This window comes from Plasmodium vivax, chromosome 8 (genome assembly GCF_000002415.2).
Source record: "Plasmodium vivax chromosome 8, whole genome shotgun sequence".
NCBI classification, from domain to species: Eukaryota; Apicomplexa; class Aconoidasida; order Haemosporida; family Plasmodiidae; genus Plasmodium; species Plasmodium vivax.
Genome location: NC_009913.1, coordinates 1655027 through 1678596, shown reverse-complemented (window position 1 = coordinate 1678596; position 23570 = coordinate 1655027). Strand labels below are relative to the sequence as shown.

Here is a 23570-nt window from a genome sequence, read left to right as displayed (position 1 = left end):
ATATTAAAAATATATATAATGTAGAAAAAGACAAGAAACGTTTTTCCACATATTCATAAATTATAATAAAAAAAAAAGGAAATTCCATATATATAAATAAAAAATATATATTTGTTTTATATTTTTTTAAAAATATAATATATCAATGAATTTTATTTTGAATTCAACGATATAATCTAATTAAAGTATATATATATATATTAACGTATAAATAAAAACACTTAATGTACGAACAAATTAATCAAAAATAGTATGAAAGTTTATACAAAATAATAACTATTATACATTATAAATTACACTATATAATCTCACAATTATAATAAGTATAAAGTTTTTACTATAATTTTTTTGTATTACCTTACTGATATATTTAATTATATTATTTTTACAAAGTATATAACATGCAGTAAAATATATTCTTATAAATTCATTAGATTTAAATGCATAATAATTTATTTTTATTTTTAATAAACAAAAATTAATATTATACTTAAAAAATAATAACAAAAATAAATAATAATGAATTTCTGTATTTCTTTCTTGTTTTTTATTCTTATAAAACATTAAAAATATATTACATTATTCATATCCTTCATAGGACAAATAAATATTATTCCATATACATAGAATTCTAGCAAATTATTTATTTTTTTTTATTATTATAAAAATAGATTATACATAAGGATTAGAAATTTTAAATTAAATATTTATAAATTATTATTTAAAATGATAATATACTTCTATAAAAATTTTATATACTTGAAAATTTTATTATAAATATATATAAAATATATAAGAAATATAAAATAAATATGTCTAAAATACATATACAACAGCACAATTCTATTGTTAATGCATATATATTTTTCAGCAATGTTATTATAAATTACATTATTTATTCTAAATTATATATTTTTTAGTTCAGCTTAATATTTATATTAGAAGTATATGAACATCATTTTTTTTTTCTCATTTCATCTCGAATGATAAAGATAATTATATTTGTTAATAATTGTAATATTAACTTTTATTATATATTTCATAAAACAATTTAAAAAAAAAATTTTATAATATTATTTTTATCAATCTTATTTTAATGGAATTATATTTGAAATAATAAAATTGTAAATAATATTATAGACAAATACATTAATCGAATATAAATTTTAGTAATAATACCTTCTATAAGATAACATAGAAAAATAAGTATTATTATATTTGGCAAATTTTAACGCTGTAACATGAATTTTAATGTTCATTTTTCATTATATTATTTTTGTAATATGAATAAATTTATATAGTAACAATTGTATTAATATATATCATAAATATTCTAAAATTTAATTGTGATCCAATAATTAATTTTTTTTTTTAATATTATATATATTCTATGTATACTTAATCCTACGTAGTTTTTAATGAATTATATAAATATCAAAATAGTCTGAAATATTTTTTGTTTTAATTAAATTAGTTATTCGTTTTGCATTATTGTCCTTTTAAAATGGAAGTAAAACCATGTCCAAAAAGATATTTCGATGTACTTTTGATTTTATCATGAAAGCATAACTTGCTTCATGGAATGTATCATGAATTTAATTGTTTTCTTTTATAATGCATAGAAAAAAAAAAATTCTATGGAAATATATATTATATATTTTTTATTTTAAATTTCAGCTAGATGGGTGTACTTCATATTTTTATGCTTTGTATAATTTATATCCTAGCGAGTTTGAAATAAAACATATTGACTTCTTAAAACATATTAAAGATTTCCCTGATCCCATTTTAAAATATGTAGCTTTATATTTTTATTATAATTACTCAGTAGCCAAAGATTATTTTACTGGGGAATCAGGTCAAAATGATTTAGCTTGTCATAATTTGAATAGATGGTTAGATCAACATAAAAGTTTCTTTACACATTCAGAAAAGTGTGAATATAATAAAAACCAATGGAATATAAACATTGAACCATTATGGGAAAAGTTCGAAAACTATTTTCGTGGAAATAAATGTGAAAGGTCTCATACATTCTCAAATACAACACACATACCTCAGAAATTGGACTCTTTTACATGCAATAAACCACAACCTGAAGATGATATTTGTTATGATCCTTCAGAAGAAGATAGTACTAAAATTGAAAAGGATTGTGATGAAATTAAAGATTTATGTGATGAATGTGATAAATTTCGCTTAAAACAGGAATGTTTAGATCGCGCAAAATCCGCACTTCAGGGATATTCTGCTGATGACACATTTCATATAAATGCACAAGCATACTGCCAAAAATGTCCATTCCTGATACAAACCATTGCTCTTCCAGTAGTTGCTACCTTTTTAGGAACACTATTCTTTGCTTTTTTTCTATATAAAGTAATTTAAATGTTTTAGTTCTTATATAGAAATGTTTTGCTATATTATTTCAAATTAATTTATTAATAATATACTTATATAATCAATTACATAACAAATGATGTACTATATATTATTTTTTTTAACAGTTTACTCCTCTTGGATCTATATTATCTAATCGAGGTAGAAGGAAAAAAAGACTACAACAGCAGTTCATGGAAGAAATGGCATATCAACAATTTGAAAGATCTAGAAATAACAATCCACATTCGAGAAATGGAAGAACTCGTTTGCATTACCAATCTGTGCAAGAATAAATTTGTTAATATATCTATAAATATTGATTTTATAAATAAAATGGTTTAACAAGCATAACTTGTACATGAGAAGTAAGGATAAAATGGAATGAGGGCATTATCCTATATTATACACCATGTATTGGTGTATTTATATAAAAAAGACATATAGTAAAAGTTAATTCAATTCCTTTGTATAATTGTATCTCATAACAATACATTTATTAAATGAATAATCATTAAATAGGTTAAATATTTCCATAGCTCACTTAACATGTAAAACAAATATTACGAGATAAATTCAGTTGCATATCGCTGTGTTTCTATTTATCATTATAATTCAATTGGAAATGGCCTTTTGTTTTATAAGCACAAGATCTTAGAAATTAATAATAAATGTATTTTTATTAAAAACATATTGTTCAACATTGCTTTAGAATTTCTTACTGTACATGTTAAAAATCCCTTTTCCATAAATAACGATTCTTCGATTTCTATGAGAATAGAAAATTGTTACGTAATTTTTTTTTTTTGTAAAACTTTACATTAATTTTCATATATATGCACACCTTTATTATACTAAGTATAATAACGGTTAGAAGCTATTATGAATCTAACATGAAACTCTGAATCATGTGTAAAATAGATTATATTAATATATTCCATTTAGCAATTTTTTTTGTTTTTTCGTTTTTGCTCAGAAAATTAATTTTCTGAAAAAAATATGAATGTTTTAACTATATTAATAATAAAATTTTATTACATTAATAATTTCAATTAATTTGATTTATAATTCTAAATTGCATTATTAAGCTAAATAGGTCCATTCCTGCTGAAATATTTTTCACAAAATGTGAAAAAATAAATTTCCATGAAACATATAATTTGTTAAATATTAAAATGTACAAAGAGGCGGGAAACGAATAATTTCCAGAACAATATATATTTATATATTGATTATGAATAGATTCATTATTTCAGACTTATAATTTCACACCAGCATAATATAAGTATAATATTTCTTATTAAGTAAAAAATAACGTAATGTATAGGCTATTCGCCCTACCTAAAAAAATGTACTATTATTCTGATAGTACAAAAAATTTCTAATATAATAGCGATATACATCAAATGTACATACCTTTACGTTGTTCAATAAATAATAATTCTTTTTATTTCAATTTTTTTTTAAAATATATCTTATCTGTTAAATATATTAATTGATTAAATTATGGTAACTGGTGTGGGTTGTATGTTTAATGCCATGTATGAAAATGGATTTCAAAAATTTATCGAAGGAATGATTCTTCGTAGATTCTTCATAAAATATAAGAATTGTTCTTAATTGGGGCATATATGCACTCAATGGTATAATATTTACAAAATCGAATGATACAAAAAAATATTATTTTGTTGTGTTCATTTAATAAAAGAGCAGATGTAAATATATTTTGTAATACCTAAAACTTGCTACATTATTGCCCTTATACACTGATACCTTTTTAACATTTGTCATATTATTAATATAAAAATATTCATGCAATTTTCATTCTTTTCACAACATATTGCATCCCATTTTTCCGTTGTATCCTTTTATTTGCAATAATTTACATACTGTGGTATACCTACATTTTATAATATGGCTAAAACGTTAAAGTAAAAATATGTTTTAAATTGGAATATGCTTCTAAGAAATGAAAAGATGTAAAAAGAACCCTTTAGGAGAAAACTAAACTGTTTACAATTTTTAAAACAGAAATGTAAGGAGTGATAAAAACTTTTCCCTAATGATTAGCTTTTCCGAATTAAAAACTTTTATTCTTCGAGTGTTACATATGCTCTTAAAATGTATTTCCATTTAATTTATATAAAGTTAAACTGCTTGGTATGATGTGGGCTATCATAATGTTGGTAAAAAGTAAACGTTATTTATAAGAAAAACTCTAAAGCATAATAGCAAACGTGTAGATTTGCATATCCTCCTATTCTATTAATTATTTATAGCATAGAAAGAGCATGATCATACATAAATTTATTCATAAGTAATATATGAAAATATAAAAACGCTCTAATGCATATTATAGCATAAATATATATGCATTATCTATATACCTAACCTATTAATCAATTGTATAATAAATATACGAATATTTTTTAATTTTTGCCTAATACAAAATTTCCCAATAAATCTATTATTACATATTTAATCATATTAAATGAAGATCTTGCTTATTGTACAATATCAACGTTCTTCTCACAACTGTGTGAAAAAACAATGAAAAACAAATCTTCACAAAGAAAAACACAATCATATTTGACTATTAATACAATGTAATGTATTCACATATCCGTAATGTAAGCAAATAAGGATGTTTTTCATTTACTGTAATTTTCCATATATCCATAATCGTCTTTATACCTTTAAGGCAAAATGACGGACAACATTGTGGAAACAACCCTTAAATTATTGGATAGTGAAGTAACTTTTCATATTTTGAAAAAACAACGGGATTCTAAGTTTTTATTTTGATACTTCTTATTTCATCTTAGACACAGTAAAAAATTATTTCATAAATAAAACTCTATCAATTTATAATTTTTAAATGTTCCTTTTTATTCATAGATTGGCTCGTCGCAAAAGTCAGATTTACTTAAGTTTTATAAACATTTAAATGATTTTAAAGTATCAGATAGCTCTCCTCAAGTATGTAGTGATCAAAGTAATAAAATGATTCTTAAAATATGCCCTGATCTTAGAAATATATTACAGAAATGGACAAATGTATGGGCAGGATATAAGCAACCTACTGGTGGCATATGTCAACATTTGATCTATTGGTTATACGGCAAGGCAATGGAATGCGAATCAGATTATTACTGTTTTAACTGGATTTACAGTATGTTTTATGAATTTTTTGTGAAAGCAAGTTGCTATAAATATGAAATGTTTGATTCCCAAGAAATATTTTCCAGAGTATTTAATGCGGATACAATAAAAAATAAGAAAGATTTATATGATTTTTTAAATCATTATAGTTATATAAAAGAATTACTCAAAAATCCAACAAAAGATAAAACACAATACTGTACGTATATCAAGTACATGTTTGACATATACCAAAACATGAAAGAGGAACGTCGTTCAAAGTTAACTAAAGTGTACAACAATGAAATAGCGCATTTTGAAAAAACTATAAAAGATGATGTGAACTACCTTAATGATATGTGTAAAAATACTGAAAAATCAAAACATCCCTTAAAAAGTAAGGATTCATTTGAATTAGTTAAAGAGGAGTCCAAAGAAGATGTAGAATTCACAAATGGATCATTAAATAGAAGACAAATGCACAATGTTAGAATTTTTCTGCAACAAAGCATGCAAAGATATTTTACCCTTATGGAAAAGTATAACAATTTATAACTACTACTGATGACAAATATAAAATTATGATTAAAAATATTATTTTATGTATTTTCTTTTTTTATTTTTAGTACGATGTTTTCAAAGATTTAGATGTATATCAAATTGCGGAAGATTATATTAAAACACAATCTGATTATGGTTATGGATCTATCGAATGTAACAAATTTAATAAAACCGATGATACAGTGGACCCTTTAATTAAGCAGATATGTACAGATTTTAGAAAATTATTTATAACTTTAGCTTATAGTGTTACTAATGAAGTGAAGGCAAACATTAAATATCATGAATACTTGAATTATTGGCTAAATCGAGAATTAAGAAATCATAAAAAAGACAGAATTTTCAGAGAAAAATTTTGCAAATTTATGGAGGAAAATAATTCAAAGGTTGATATAGAAGGTGCACTGAAAAATAAAATTTATGATCTTAATGACGATGAATATGAAAATATGGATATACTGTACAATTTGTATGATTATTATTATAAAATTATATCTGAAAAAAAAGAAAAAAATAATTGTTCTAAGTATTCTGAGGAATGCAATGATCTATATAAACATGGAATGAAAAAATGTTATGAAACCAGAAATTTTGAGTTCTATAATGCTTTAAAAAATTTTAGATCCTTATATAAAAATTATATATATAATTCTAATTTATGTAAAAAAGAAATTCTAACACCATTACCGATATTAAAAACATTTAAAGAAAAGTCAGAAGAAAAATTTATGCAAAAAACAGTTGAATCATGTGCTATGTTAAAAAACGATAAAGAAAATGAACATCCTCAAAGAAACCAAAAATATGTATATTATTAAATTTAGTTAGAAGAATACTTGCATCTTTGTTTAAATATGTTGTATTCTATCAAAAAAACAATGACATTATTCTTGTAATTAAGCGCTACATGTTTATATAATAAATTACTTGTATTTTTTAGGATAATATACTAAAGGGACTAACTGCACAAGAACAGTATAACATATTGAATACTTGTAATGCTGAAATATCTTTATGTTCAAAATATTGTGGAAACATTATTCCCTTTTCTGAAAAACCAAATGGACTTAATGGACTTAAAACATTTTGCGCAAAATTTGCAAATAATTTAATAAATTTATCTGATAAATTGAAAAATGTAGAATCTGCAGAAGATCGTTGTTCATATTTTACTTACTGGACGTACGATAAAATAATGAATATGTTTAATGATAAAACTAATAGTGCTCACTTCCACTCCATTTTGAATGGACTTAATGAGGTATTATATCAGGTTAATAATTCTTTACCAGTAGGTGCTAAATCTTGTCTATTTTACCTTGATGGTAATTTTGAAAAATGGGAGGAAGAGAAATATTTGCACGATTATTTCAAAAACTACGATAAAATTAGTAAATGTGTTGACAATTGTGATACTTATTGTGAATACCTTAACTACATTGCTGATTTGTATAGCAAAAATATAAATAAATGTTGCACGTGTTTTATTCGGCCCACTTACAATTGCATAAATAAGTGCCCTACATATTTTAAATGTGAGCAAACATATTTTCCTAACTATCTCATGTCTAAACTTAAATGTGAAAATATAAAAGCGAATGAAACTTCAGATAAAGTGTTTACAAACCATATCATTGATCTGGATGTGGCAAGAAGAAGTCCTTTAGAATCGGAAAATTCATGCAAACATTTAATGTGCGACCCTTTTAATGCTTTCTCCTCTATTTCTTTCGCATTTCTTGGAATTTTCTCTACCTTATTCGTTTTTTACAAAGTACGAATTATATTACAATGTTTAGTTATTTCATGCTAATGCCGTTATTTATTTATATTTAAAAAGCATAGCTATTAAATAATAGCATTGTTCATTTTTTACATTTTTCGGCTTAACATCAGTTTACTCCATTTGGATCCTGGATAAATAAAAAAAGTCATAAGAAAAAAATAGCTGTCGAAATGTTTCGAGAAGATGCCCAAATACCAATTCAATATAGCTCAAGGAGTAGGAACAGTTATCCTCCAAACAGAAGAATTCGCTTGGCGTATAGTTCTGATTAGGAATTTATTTACAAACTCACACTTATTTCTAAATACACTGAAAAAAAGGCATTAATAGTAATAGCTAGTGTTGAACTCGTAGTTTTATTTAATGATAAAAATGAAATGCCTTTACAACACGCATTTTTTTTTTAATTGTTACCCTTATAGTTGTGCTCCATTTTTTGGTAATTTTTTGTTGTTATTTTGATAAATGTACATATATATTTTCCCTAGTTAATAAGGTTATGCGTTTTTGCCTTTTTTTTTTTTTGTGTGTTACACTTCTAAAATTAACTAATGTCACGTTTGTCATTTGTTTAGTTACGTAACAATTTTATATCTAATAATTTTCTGTCATTTTTGCACATATGACATAAACGCACCGACTAATTTTTTTATGTTTACTATCATGAACTTAACATATAATAAATTCCTTTGCGTTTCGTTAAGAATGAATAATAAAAAAAATTAATAAAATATATTTTATTCATGCATGCTTCAAAACATACAGTCATTACAATAAACTGCATAAAATTGATCTTTTATGAAAAATGTACTTGTTTAAGAAAACATTATGTCTTTGTTGTTACATTTACGTAGTATAAAAATAAAAAATGTTTCACAAATATGATAAACATAATACATTTCTATTGTAAACATCAATAATGGATTAATATTGCAGCTTAAAAATATTGGACGCTAAAACAGAATGTAGATTGATCAACATAGCATTAAGACAATTCATATTGTATATATTAACAATATATTCATTTATATTATCAGGATCTTTGTCAAATCATCGAAATAATATTTTTTTTTCATGGTATAATCCAAATGTAGTATTAATAACTACGAATTCGTTATGTGTTAATGAATTTTGATAAACTTATGCGATTTAGAATTTTACGATAAATATAATAATGTATCCGTGTTTGTTACATAATATATATACTAATTTAATTTATCACCCCATTATAACATTTCTACGCCAGATAATGTTTAGTATTTCATGCACTTATTCTGACTAAACTTTACTCTATATATGAATTATTATTATAACGTCATTTGACTTATCAGAGAAATGCACATAGCTATACCATTTAAAAATATTCCTTTACACGTTATAAATCATATAAAACTATCGAAATTAATAGTATATATTATTTTCCCTTATTTAATAAACATAACGTAAAACATATGCATTACACTTCAGTGATGTTATACATTTACCTATTATGATATTAAAAATAAAAAAAAAATTTATTGATTAAGCTTTTAAATATTTAGTGGAACGCCCCTATAATAAGTATAACTTCCTTTCCCATTATTTAATACTAACAATTCGTAACACATTGATAAATCCTTTCAGTGTATTTCTTCATAATGAAAAATATACATATATCATGTGATCTAAGGGAAATAAGTAAAGAATTACCTACTTATTTTTTATATATGTTAAAATGGAGAGAACTATTTTATGCATATAGTATATGTAGCATGTGTCGAAAAAATCGAATTAATTTCAAATATTAAGGAGAAGTATATTTTTAATATAATAATAGTAGTAGTAATAGTAGTAGTGGTAGAAGTAACTTAATTTTGAATCATTCTATTTCATTAATTTTTTAAGTTTATTAAATTCTTATCTCTGTAATACCCTTAATATTGAAGCACATGCATACATCTTATGTAGCCAATGTTGATAAGATAAATTAGAAAAAAACTAATGCATCATACTAATTTTCATTATATAACAATAATAATCGTTCACTTAAGAAAGAATTATATTGTAGTAAACCATATTTAATATATAATATTATTATGTGCCAAAGAATATATTTTCACACATGAATTATTTTATACATATACTATCCTTTTTGAATAAAAAAATAAATTTTTTTTGTGCTGTTCTTGTTTCATAAGCAAATTGACGGTTAATCAGTCTCATGAAATATTTTAATTTTTCTTACATAAAAAAAAAAAAAATATTATGTATCTTTACCTAATTGTGCTTAACATACAAAAATCAATATTTTTATGGAATATAAAGTATCTAAACCACATAATTTAGAAATGTCAATGTATAATGATGCATACGATAGAACAAAACCTTGCACATTAAAAGGTTTTACAATTATAATATTTCATAGTGTATTATATGAACTCTTCACAATGCATAAAATAATAAAAATTGTTATGAAAGTGTAAATTTAGTACAAATACAGTAATTTTTATTTTTATCTTTGTTTAACTTTCTAAAAAATTTTTCTCAACACAGAAATATATTCGATAGTTCCACTTCATATTAACACTAGTTTAAAAAACATATTTTTGATAAGCTTAGGATGTAACATTTAAATGGTAGTAAAAAAATATTTACCATCTCGCTTATAAGGTAGAGAAATATTTATATAATTTAAAGAAAAATACTTATACAATTAATACAGAAAATGGTTGTGATTTTCTGGCTTACCGGTTATACTGTGAATCCCCCAAAAAACATACTCATTATGACATGTTGATATTTTACAGAAATTTTATAAAGGCATATGACGCTTACATTCCCCATTTAGAAATATGAAATAACAATGTAGAGAATAATACGGGTTACTTATCCGAATAAATTAACAATTTGGGCGATGTATAGAATAAATTTAAAACTTATAAACGTAAAAAAGTAGAAAAATAAGGATAATTGATTTCATAGCGCACAAAAATGCGTACAACTATATGGAAGCCATATAAATTATTGTCTCATAAAAACTATTAACCATTTTTTCATACAATTAGACAATTTTAAACAAGAATACGAAGTAATTATGTCATCTTAAAAGGAATGTTCAGGTGTCCAAAAATCTTTGCAATACGTAAGTCGCAGTAATTTTTCGATTACATATTTAATCTCTTATATTACAGTTTTAGTAATATTCTTCCTTTTAATTATTTTTTATAAAGTTAACAATAAATTGATCTAAAAGTGCTAATGCTATAAGACGAGATGTTTTCATCTAAAATGGATACCTTATAAATAAAATTTTTATTAAGCACAATTTTGTTCTTTACTTTTTTTCGTTTTACCCCATCTGATTCAAATAAATTACGTCAAATAATTAAGAATATACAAAAAAGAAATATATTCGAATCAGAAACTCCCAATTATTACATAAACCTGAATTGACCCAAAAACGCATTCGCAAACAGACCAAACAACATAAGCTATCACTCTTTAAAGTATTCCTGAACAGTATATAACTAGTAATCATTTTTTATCTTATAATGACCATATCAATATTTATGAAAAACATAATTTAATAAATAATGTCAATAAAAAAATTATTCATATAAAAAAGAATTAACTAGTAAACTCATTGAACAAGAACTATTAACAAAAATAACAAATAAGCTATTTCTACGTTCAGCGGTAACAGAAGCACAATTCTGGGTATTCAAACATTTAATAATCTATCTTATTAAGGATGAAAAATAAGCATATACGACAGGTAGAAAAAGCTTGCATATTGAATCATAGGCTATATTTCCTTCGTAGAGATAAAATAGAAATATTTAAATTTCCTATAAATTCTATACTTATGCAATGTCGTTCTTTATCATGGTATCCTTGAGTAATATACAACTAATTTGTTCATCCGTGCTACATACATGAAATAGCAACATGAAAAATAACGTAAATAAGAAATTCATATGAACCTGATAAAGTGCCGCAAAAACGAAGCATAAAATTATACATAAAAAATGGGATATAAATATTCCCAAAGAAAATTCTTTTGAACCATTTTACTGTAACAAATGTATCTAATACACAAAATAAGTAATAAAATAAAATTAAAAATATTATAAGATAAACTAATTTTTTTAATATATAAAACATTACCAGATAATATTTGAATATACGGTTATTACGTGACAATAATTAGTATTCTATATTAACATGTCGTATTTACTTCTAAATAGTGGCCGCTCATTGATACCACTAAATTTGAAAACACTGTTCAGGTGAATATATCAGCAGAAAAATTTATAAAAAAATTATCATATTTTTATTCTTAAGCAAATTAAATAAAAAATATAATTACATAAAATGCTCTAAGGACAACTCTAAAAACAAATTATACTTTAGGCAACAATGTAGAAGCTTCTGTTCAGATAAAAAAATTTTATTTTGAAATATATAGATAATGTTATTTATCATATAAAATAATATTAATAGCAAAAAAAAAACACCCAATGTTCTATTTATTTAAAGTATTTTCATCATTTATTATTCCTTTATTGGTAATGCTTAATTTTAAAGTCCTTTTATACAATATATGATAGAAATGAGAGATATTAAAACTCACAATCTAAGTATACATGGCCTTTTGGAAAATATTAAAAATAAAAAGTAAAATTTGATCTTTCATTACGAATATGCTGAATGAAAATATGTTTAATCCATAATGTCCAAGTATTTTCATATATTTTTATAAGGCTCTAAATTCGTACATAAGAATAATACAGTTATTTTATGATAATTATATTACTAAATAAATTGTCACATATTTATATGTAACATATATATATCTACAAATAACAAAAACTGTGATGTAATTTCTATAATCTATTTATCAACAAAAAAAATTTTATTAGTAATAGGTTAAAAAACGATAATTTCAGAAAATTAACATAAATAAGCCAAATTAACGTAAAAATATGACGAATTAATAATATCATTATGTCTTCATATAAGAAAAAGTGTCCTGTTAAAATGGGATATCAAAATTAAAGCACATATTTAGTATACGCTTATAATAGGAAAAATACATATATTAATTTTAAAAATATATGTATTCTTCTTAACCCTTATAAAATCCAGAAACCCAAATTAGCAGTTAATATTGATTTTATCAAAATAAATCATAATTAATCTTAGCGAAAAATATTAATAATCCGCATATAAAAATTTTTATAAATTTGTTTTTAACATATACCCCTATGATAGCATACGCAGTGTTAATTTAAATTGTTCAATACACTAATAAAATTTTATGTAAAAATATTTATCAATTATTTATAATAAATGTGCCTAAACAAAAATTTATGCGTCTCATTCACATTATGTCCGCAAATACCATGCAATTATGTTATTAATCCAAGAATAAACTCCTAATAGCAAAACACAATTCGTAAATGTATGTATATTCGTATAATAATTATTATTAATTCACATTTGCATTTTTTTCTTTTTTCTTTTTTTCAAATTGTTAAACTGGAAAAATATACAAAAATTTCGGTAAATTTTTATTAATTATTTTCATACGTGTATTATTTTTTGATAAATACCTTTTCAAAATTTTGATTTTTCGGATAATACAATTTCGCTATGCATAAAACCATTTGGAGTGACGACCTCAATATGTAGCTCTTTAATTTTATGTTTTTAAAATGATTATTGTCAGAAAAAAAGGTGAAACATAAATTCATATTTTAAAGTCATAATATAAATTCTTTTAATGCATATTTAATTTGGTTGGGAAAGATGAATATAAATACAACATATTAATGAACAGTGTATCTTTTAAAATAATTAATGGTCACTTGTGTTTTAATATGGGAGAAATTAGCTTCCTTTAGAAAGTTTAATTCTGCAGTAAGCTCATTTATTTCTGTCATTTCTCAAACATGAATTATATACAAAAAAATTTACACAAAAATGTTCTTTTGCAATATTATAGGTAAAATTAAATCAAAATATATATTATAAATATTATTGATGTTTTTTTTCATTTTACCTTTATATTTAAGCTATATATCTCAAAAAACAAATATATAATTACAAATTAAATGAAAAATATTTTCCGCTAATGAAAAATCAGTGCAATTGATTATCGTAATTATTAATATTACATTTTCAACATTTTCGCACGAAATCATCTTAATAACATGATTCATTAGTAATAGTTTGTGTTATAAAAATTAAAATATTCTCAATATAGCCCTTCTTTTGAATAATGAACGTATATTGTTAAATATGGATTGACCAACTAATGACGATGTTGGGGGTGCTCTAAAAAATATATATATAATTATGACACCTTTTTATAGCCGCTCTTTGTTTAAATTTATATAATATCAATATATAGTATCATTCTAAAAATTAATAACAGAATCGTTTATATTAATAAATAAGTAATAATAACACTTCCTAGTTAAGATTAACATAACAAATGCTAGCAATAACAAAATATATCATCATTATGTTATCAAAGGCATACATTTGACATATAATGAAATTGAACAGTATAAAAAAAAAATAAAATAATTATGCACCAAGCATATTGTGATGAACGTTCAAAATGATACGTATATTCCCTTCATGTTAAATTTAAATAGACCATAATGTGATTTATCCATTTATCACATTGTCGTGGTTAAGGATAAAGTACTATTAATATACTCCCAATTGCTATTATAAAAGAGAGTACGGCAATATTTTAAATAATTAAATTCTATTTATATAACAATATCAACGTATTATTTAATTTAAATTAAACATTAATTCTAGAAAACGTATTTTATTGATAAAAAAAGTTATTTTATAAGAATCATTTTATTTCCATCGTTTAGTGATATTCTCCTTCCAAAGCTTAAAATGTTCGTAAAATTCCAATGACATATATAATGTCGATCTAGTCTTAATAAGTTTCATACAATATATTAATTATTATAATAGGAAAAATAAATAAGATTTTCCTTTTTCCTTCCATGTGGTACATATTTATCTCAGTAAAATATTAATTTAATTAATGATTAATATGGATGAAAATGTGTTATGCATAAAATTAATTATCATTAATATATGAACATGTTTTAAATTATCATTTCATATACCCTAACGAAATGAAAGAAAATAGTTTAAAAAAGTAAAAATAAATAAATAATAATAAACGCTCTAAATATTAGAATAATTTTTTAAAAAGTTCTCGTGAGCTAAACATGAAAAAGAAAAGAATTATTACAAGTTATTTATTTAATTAGATAATCATTATATTCGTATACATATAGTACAAATTTTTTATAATATTCATAACACTTTATTTATAAAATAGATGAATAATATTAATCAGTTAAAATAAAGTACTTTCTTAAGTGTTACAATATAATTGACTATATATACAATAATACTTTTGTATTTAAAATTTTGATAAATGATATTATTATATGCAATACGCTTTTCACAAATAATTCATACATATTTGTATAGCATGCATGACACACACAAAACATATGCATAATTTTCTTGTTTATGTAAATGTTATGCTATGTATACCTATTTAGGCTCATATCATTACTAATGACATTCCTATATCGCTTTTAGTGTTTCGGTTTAACATAAAAATTGTTTTTATGTATATACCCTTATTAAAACTATTTGTTTTATAATATAACAAAGGACATTGCACTTTATGGATAAAATTATAACAATACATATAGCGATAAATATATATTTATACACTTAATAAAAATATTAATATCCACTTCAATTAATTGACCTAGTTATTATTAATACTTCTTCGATAAATTAATAAATAGTTTTATGTTTATTATACATTCAGAACTTTTATAACAATAAAAATTATAATACCCTTGCAAAATGGAAATACCAGTACTTGCACTGTCTTTATTATGAAATTTCCTAATTATATTACTTTGAATAATTTAATAGTTTTAAAATCTGTAAAAATTATTCATAATATCCATAAATTTCAATATATATATTTATTTATCTTTCAATAATTAGGATATTACAAGGAGTAATGTACCTGAACTAAGCTTTTATGATGGACTGCTTAAGGTAAATGAATCAAATAAAGATTATATAAAAGAATATTTAAGCTGTAGTGATTGCAATTCAACAGATTTGATAAAAAAGTATATTTATAAAATTGTTAAAAATTTTGAACAGTATCATAAAAAATTTAAGGATAGTTCGAATGAAAAATATTGTAGATTCTTCAAATATTGGTTATATATTCAAAAAAATAATTACAGAATAGAAAATAAATATCGAGATAGCAGTCATTGGATCAAATGCATTCATTGTGTTTGGGATAAGCTGAAAAAAAAATATGATATTACTGATGGAATGTGCGAATTAGATTATGATCATTATGCAAATTCGATTATTAACATAAGAAAGAATATAGATGAATTGTGTTCCATTAAAGATTTCGCAGAATCAAAGGATTCAGCAATATCTTTTAAGGACAGATGCGTTTACTATAATGAACAAAAGGGAGAATATATGAAGGCATTATTTAAATTAATCATTTCAATTGACGCAAGTACTACTTTAAGAAAAGAAGATTTTCACATTAATGTCCAGTGTACTCTTGATAGTTTTAATAGCAAATTTCCCGACATACAATGTCCATCTGAAAGTTCTGATGAAAAACCCACATTGCATCCATCTAGTTGTGACAGAGAACCTTGCCCAGATGATGCTTCTGATTTTACTAAATGTGAAAAATGGCAAACATACCTACAATGCCTAGAACGAACAAAAAGCCTACCATGTCCTCAATGCCCAGAACCCACAGATTTAAAAAGTTCAAATAACGTATATGAATATATGCGTTCTCATGTATTTATCCCTGTTGGTTTCTCTATGCTAGGAATTATTCTCCTTTTCATCTTGATATATAAAGTAAAATATATTTTTCACTTAAAAATATTATGCATTAACAATTTTAATACTTTTTTGTGTAAGCCTTAATTATTTTTTAACTTTCTTTTTGTTATAAAAGTTTACACCCATAGGAGCTTGGTTAAATAGAAATATCCAAAAAAAAAAAAACATTAGAAACAACATGGGCGACGGAGTAACAGGCAGAGATTTTTATAATGAATCAGGTCGGCCACCAGCATTTTTGGAAGGAACGCTATATAGCATGCCATACCAATCATCAAGAAATTACTAATTTAAGCAATTCACCAATAACAGTCTAATTATAGCAGTTATAGTTAAAAAACAAGTTAACACTATTATGCGTGTGACAACATAAAAATGTGTTAAGTACAGAATATGGTAAGCGATAAATGAATTTTTTAAAAAATTTCAATATAGAAAATATAAGACATATCACATAGTGTGTACTTATGCAAAATGGTCAGTGTGTTGTGTGTATAACTTTCTGCTTATGCTTGATTAGCTAACCTTTTTAAGGAAATATAAATTAATTTCGCATTAACACGTAATATAATTTGTAAAACTAATAAAATGAATATAACGCTCTTATTAAACTGTTACGCGTAAGATTAATGTGCCCCTTTCTACAATATTAACATCTCTAATAATTAAAATTATGCACTAAGAATAACATCTCTCGAAACATAAAATTTCATTCATATTTTTTTTCATATAATCCGCATAAAAGATATAGCACTTCTGAGATATAACTTAAATTTATACTCATAGTGTTATCGTTTAGTAAAAGTACATTCGTTTTGGTGATTTACTTCGACTTCCTTTCACAGTTTATTTTTTTTTTTTCAAATAAGTTTTTCGTTTTCATTACATGCATTGAGTTTAAGATAGAACAGAATGATTAGTTGCAATTTAAGTTATTATACAATTAAGCTATTATCCCCCCAGCAACGTGTTTGTCCAAATAGGGCCAACAGAAAAATGCACACTGCCCGTATGTAATTATCACGATTTACCTGAAATTGAAAATATATGAGCGGCGATATTATACCTCCAATCATAAATACTTTCAAGACGAACAATAATAAACTACCACAGATGTGATAGCGAAAAAATGATATGCTTTTATAATAATATATTGAAAAAATAGCCCACAAGTCTGACATAGTTCCACAGTAAATATATTTTACAATGGCATTGTAGCGCATCTCCTATGAATAACTTTTCTCATATGTTACCCGTAATAAGAATTACGCTAACTGGAAGTGCTGTTATTTATATATATTGTGTGCATAACAGCACTTTGGGAATTTAAGTTAAAGTAAAGAACGCGCTTTCACGTATCATTCTTGAAATAATAATTTTTCCCTACAATACGATGAGAATAGAAGAATTTCATACCACTAAAAAGGTAATTAACTCATTAATTTTATCTTATTTTTCGCGTTACACATTAATTTGAGGACCTACATGTATATCACGGACAGATATAGTTGAACAGACACTTACTTTCATTCACGAATACTAAATGAGGTTGAAAAACTATATTTAAAAGCGATTTAAAAATATAAATGTATGTACGCGCAAATTCGCATACATATCGTAAAAATATTTTTTCACTCTCCTGTACTAAAACGTTTAAGAACATGCTCAGCCCTTTTCAAAGATGTACAACTGAATCGTACGAGTCTTACATTTATGAGCTAACCGACGATGCTAAGGAAATTTTCTCCCCGTTTAAGAAGTGTTCCATAGGCAAAGTAATTCTGTACTGCTATGCGTAGTAATATATGGTGCTAAACACAAATTTGTTAAGCTTTTTTTATCACAATGTGTTCTAACATGAATAAAGAAATTGATACACAGATGATAGTGCTTACTTGCCAGCAACTACAATGACAAATTGAACTGATAAAATTCGAAGTGCGTAAAGCACATGCTAAACATTCATTTTTTCCAGTGTTCTTATTTTCCCTGTAATTGTGTATACAACTAAAGATAATAAGTAATCTTTTTTCAAAATAAAACTGCTCAACTTAGCATGGTTAACAAGAGCAATGTTTATTTTGCTTCGCCAAATTGTTATCTAATATACCATTTTTAGTGCGTTTTAACTCTTCTATTTTTCTCTCATTTAAGGGGTATTATTTGCTTTATTTTTTATTATTTCCTTCTTGGAGCTAGCATGCTATATATACGTTTGAGTATGCTCCTGTTTCTCCATTTGCTACGCTTCGCTACTTATCGCATTCTTATCAAATATTTGCACCTATTTTTCATTTCTGATGAAACACCTTACCAATTGTGTAACAAAAAAAAGGGGAAATATTTTTAATGCACCATGTCGAAGAGGCATGAAAAAAATTTTAACAAAAGTGATGCGCTCAATTTGTTGTTCAAAGGGTAACATGCTTTAACGTTACCGTATCTTTAGCAAGAAGAACGCCCCTTATATGTCCATATTGTGAAGTAAAAAAAAGGAGCAATTTAATATATATTAAATATTTTGTATATGAAGAATTAACTTTAGTTCCAATTTCTGTTTTAAGGTTCATGAGTAGAGGAACTTGGCTAAACTGACAGCGATCGGTGTAAGCTCCCTGTTGTTAGAGCAGTTATTTGCCCAATTGTGTGCACCTTTCTAGCATGCACATAATGTGCAATTCGGATCATCCGTAATAATTTACAAATAATAATTCGTTCCTATTACATATGTGTTCACTGTACATGATTAGAAGATCTATCGCTAGGAACAATTTTTTGAACACATACACAGATAAATTAAAATTTACACACCTGTAACAATGCGGTGACGTGTACGAATATGAAGAGTATCCTTATAAAGGATAACCGTTCTAACCCTTTCATAAAATTTGCAGTGACAACATTATCAGCGTCCGTATCGTTCATTTGCAAATAATGAGGCATTCCGATTATAAAGGTAGACAAGCTTCTTCACCCCTTTCGTTTAACATTTTGTAAATGGCTCAAACTGCGTTACACATTCGTTAAGTTGCACAAATAAAATATTCTACAGAATAGCCTAATGAACATAATTTTTCATAACATGTGTAATCGCATGCTTACCCGCTAGTAAGTGCCTAAACAGTGGGGGGGGGAAACAATCCCAATAAGCATCCACATGAGCCTCCTTTAGTAAGGCCAAAATAAGTTCGAACTGTTGATGAACATTTCTACATGTATCCAAAGTAATACCAAATAGTAATTATTTTCATATTTCTTTCAAAAAATGGAAAAAAATTATGCGAAAAAAAGATAACATGTTTGTAACTTTTGAACCTCACATGACTGCTACATTCGTGGGCACCTTTAACTAACCATCCTTTACGCATTACACGATGCTCAGTTATTGTATAAATTAATTTTCACGCATTTCTTTGCATTGTGATGAGGTAATTTTCATTTGCTTATATTCGTTATTTGATGCATACACTTAAATTTGGCCTATACACGTAGTGCGCATTGAAAAACGTCGAGGGTATGAAATAAAACGTGATATTTAACTAGCCCGTAAAATATATATATACATGCACATACGTTTTACTGACTTTTATTTCCTTTTTCCTTTATTTTGGTATTTTTTTTCTCACTTTTTGCGCCTAAATTACACGAAGTTTTATGCACTTCCAGCGCGCTATCAATTTTAATGTGACCGTTTCACTACACTGGCAAGTTTTAAATTTTTTATGCAAGTTCCCCGGTCCTCGTTCAATAAATAAAATTTTAGTATGCACAGCTGGTTAAAAAAACGATGCAATTTTACCATACATAAAATAAAAAAAAAAAAAAATAAACCATCCCCACGGTTAAATTTTGATACATTACTTTTTTTAATGTGTTTAGCTAATCAACTATTTCTAATACAAACATGTAGAGAGTTAATGATGCAAAATATGTGTCGTATGCAAATGATATTCTAAAATTGCTATTCTTTCCCTTTTTCTTCCTTTTTGTCTTCAGCAATACTTTTTTTTATGCTAATTGAAAAAAAAACATAACTTAATATGACACTCAAAATTTGCTCCACCTCAACGTAAAAAAAAGGAATAAAAAATATTTTTTTGTTTCCCTAGCGTATTTTATATACATGTAAATATATACATTTATGTACAATAGAATAGTGCATTATTTTAAATTAGTGCTAGTGTTAGTGTTTTTTTTTTTTTTTTCATCACCCATCAGCTAAAATTACGCAAAAAATTTCGTAAATATGTAATTCATGCAGCGTACATTTATGCGTTATATACATATTTTAATGGTGTTTTATATCCCCTTTGTGTTTTTTTCATTCTTTGAATGATATATTTGCCATTTAAAATCAATCACATTTACTTTGCATACTGCGCGATAACGATAAACGATTTTTAATTTTTGCAAAACGGAATTGTAATAAAATTACCTTAATTTTAATTTAATTTTTAACTTTTATTTCAATTTAAACGTTAGTTTGTAGTATTTTTTTTTTGGATTATTGTGCAATAAATGTTTACGCAGGAATTGTTTTACGCAAGAATGTACATTTTCTACGCATTTTAACATAACATATAATCACTGGAGTTGCGCATTTTACTTGCCATTTTAATTGAAACGCTTGAAAAAAGGTATTAAAAAGCATTAAAAAGTATTAAAAAGTGTTAAAAAGTGTTAAAAAGTGCCAAGCAATAAGTAAAAAAAACACCACGTAGTGTAATGCTGAGTATTACACAAAGGAAAAATCATTATATAGTAAATTAAATAAATTATTTTTTAATTACTATAATGATTTAAAAACTTTAAATTATCAATGAGAGAAAGGACAAACTGTAAATCACACCTCTTTATTATAACTCTTACCGTTACCCTTTTCATATCGACCTGGAATCATTTATATGATGTAATAAAATATGAAAATTAAATTTATCGATGTACTAGCCGCATCGCTTTTTTTTGCATTTTCATTTGTATAGAAATATTTTGTTCATTTTGCCAGTACATACATCCGTTTAACTCCTTTTTATTCCCCTTTTTTAGTCACTCACCACTGCTAATACGTGGGACAAACGAATCTTCCCTCAAAATAGCACGTTACACACAGCACCAGGTAGAATATTAAAGGGTGATATTGAACTAGGAACGCAACAACGATTTAAGGAGCTAAAAGAAAGAATTATAAATTTGTTAGATGAAGATGATGAGTCGTTCAAAGAAAGATTTAACGCACTAACACACGATGGGATATTTAGAAAAGAATATGATGAGTTGATGACCGAGTACAATCTTGAAAAACTGTCGAATGCACTAAAACGGTATGATGACTTTGAAAAAAGAGTAAATCCCTTCAAAAATAATAGGCGTAAAAAATCGCGTAGGTATATAAACGGTGATAATGAATTGAAAAATCAATATGACGAATTTAAATATTACGATGATGATTACGAAGGAACCAATCGTGCATTCTATTATGTAAATGACTTTCGAATAAGGCAGAGAGCAAAGAGGCTCAGATATCCCCAACGGCTTAGAAGGAAACCTAGAGCGAAAAAGGACAAAAGGCCAAAGATATTTAAATATTTAAACACCGCTATTTCAAAGATAAAGGCAAAAAAACCAACTTCCTATATAGCTCCTTATAACAATAATAAATATGGGCTCAAACCTACTAGCAAAAATAGAAAAGCCATGTATCACATGGAAAATTTTAAATTCCAGCTTTCACTATTTTCTGTAAAATTGTTAAAAGCAATTTTAATCGTACTATACTATACAACTAACGAAGTTATTGGTTTACTTCTTCCATAGGTAATATTACAATCTTTTATTTATTTCATTCAAAAATTGCAGAAATGTATAAGAGAACAAATAACACACTTCTTATGCAAAATAAATAAAGATTTCAGTACCCTTATGGTTATTCAGCCAAAAAATATTTCCACTTAAATCTTCAAATTTGACAGTACTGATTGTTTTGGGATGCACTTAAACTTTTATTTCCAAAAGAAGAAAAAAAAAAAAAAAAAAATTTACATTCCTTACATATTTACAGTAACGGAATTATATTTTTTTTACCATTTTTCATTCAGTCAAGTGTATACAAAATCGTCATTGTTTTTGTGTTTTAATGATTACATGTAAACACGACTTAATATAATCATACGAAGCAACGCATTTTTCCATCAAACAAATCAATGTAGCAATTTTTGTTTTTATATTTAAAAACTTATTCAAGCTGTTAATTAATATTCATTATTATTTTAAACAGAAATTAAATTTTATCTTCTATTTTTTTTTTTTTTTTAGAATCAAGTAGGTATAGCATTATAATAATTATGCATTCTCACCAGGTCTCCCTAACAATTCCCCCCCCCCTTTTTTTTTTCCATTCTGCTACCATTTCGCAGCTTACTACATATCTAATACATCTAATTCTTTCCCCATTTTGCAGACTACACCAATTCTTTCTACCACATACTACTTCACAAATCATCCTCAATTTACACATTCTTTTCTTTGCAGCAGACACTGATATTTTCTTACTACCATCATAGACTAGACACCTGCATCTCTCTCGTAATAACTGATGCATACTGATTCATCTTTCTGCACTTCTACATTACATAATCGTCGTTGATGACGATGATAAAAATTCACCATTCGTCATGAATGTAGTGGAAATTCTACTTTTCTCTTACCCATGACAAGAGTGCTTTTCTTCATAAATCTCATAAACACTACTCTAATAATCTTT

The 23570-nt window shown here is 25.1% G+C and overlaps 4 protein-coding genes across 4 annotated transcripts, besides 11 other annotated features; all 4 read left to right on the top strand.

Moving 5' to 3' along the window:
* Positions 1–1504: 1504 nt before the first annotated feature.
* PVX_119205 (hypothetical protein, conserved) lies at positions 1505–2203 on the top strand (the record flags this gene model as incomplete). Its single annotated transcript, XM_001612989.1, has 3 exons — positions 1505–1540; positions 1678–1988; positions 2062–2203. 3 exons carry the CDS (start codon positions 1505–1507, stop codon positions 2201–2203), a joined length of 489 nt encoding a protein of 162 aa, XP_001613039.1.
* Positions 1696–1733: a microsatellite.
* Positions 2204–5997: 3794 nt separating the features above from the next.
* Positions 5998–7894, top strand: PVX_119210 (variant surface protein Vir22/5/24, putative; the record flags this gene model as incomplete). Its single annotated transcript, XM_001612990.1, has 3 exons — positions 5998–6006; positions 6147–6887; positions 7022–7894. 3 exons carry the CDS (start codon positions 5998–6000, stop codon positions 7892–7894), a joined length of 1623 nt encoding a protein of 540 aa, XP_001613040.1.
* A 1386-nt stretch (positions 7895–9280) lies between these two features.
* Positions 9281–9307: a microsatellite.
* Positions 9308–10134: 827 nt separating this feature from the next.
* Positions 10135–10159: a microsatellite.
* A 4746-nt stretch (positions 10160–14905) lies between these two features.
* Positions 14906–14938: a microsatellite.
* Positions 14939–16112: 1174 nt separating this feature from the next.
* On the top strand, positions 16113–17099 carry PVX_119215 (PV1H14010_P, putative; the record flags this gene model as incomplete). The annotated part of the gene is made up of 3 exons (XM_001612991.1): positions 16113–16143; positions 16278–16825; positions 16926–17099. The coding sequence occupies 3 exons, from the start codon at positions 16113–16115 to the stop codon at positions 17097–17099; spliced, it is 753 nt and encodes a 250-aa protein (XP_001613041.1).
* A 551-nt stretch (positions 17100–17650) lies between these two features.
* Positions 17651–17721: a microsatellite.
* A 96-nt stretch (positions 17722–17817) lies between these two features.
* Positions 17818–17922: a microsatellite.
* A 534-nt stretch (positions 17923–18456) lies between these two features.
* Positions 18457–18484: a microsatellite.
* Positions 18485–20439: 1955 nt separating this feature from the next.
* Positions 20440–20461: a microsatellite.
* Positions 20462–20691: 230 nt separating this feature from the next.
* Positions 20692–22817, top strand: PVX_119220 (hypothetical protein). Its single transcript, XM_001612992.1, has 2 exons — positions 20692–21719; positions 21857–22817. Exons 1-2 carry the CDS (start codon positions 21630–21632, stop codon positions 22622–22624), a joined length of 858 nt encoding a protein of 285 aa, XP_001613042.1. The 5' UTR covers positions 20692–21629; the 3' UTR covers positions 22625–22817.
* Positions 22609–22636: a microsatellite.
* Positions 22637–22659: a microsatellite.
* A 662-nt stretch (positions 22818–23479) lies between the features above and the next one.
* Positions 23480–23502: a microsatellite.
* Positions 23503–23570: the final 68 nt, after the last annotated feature.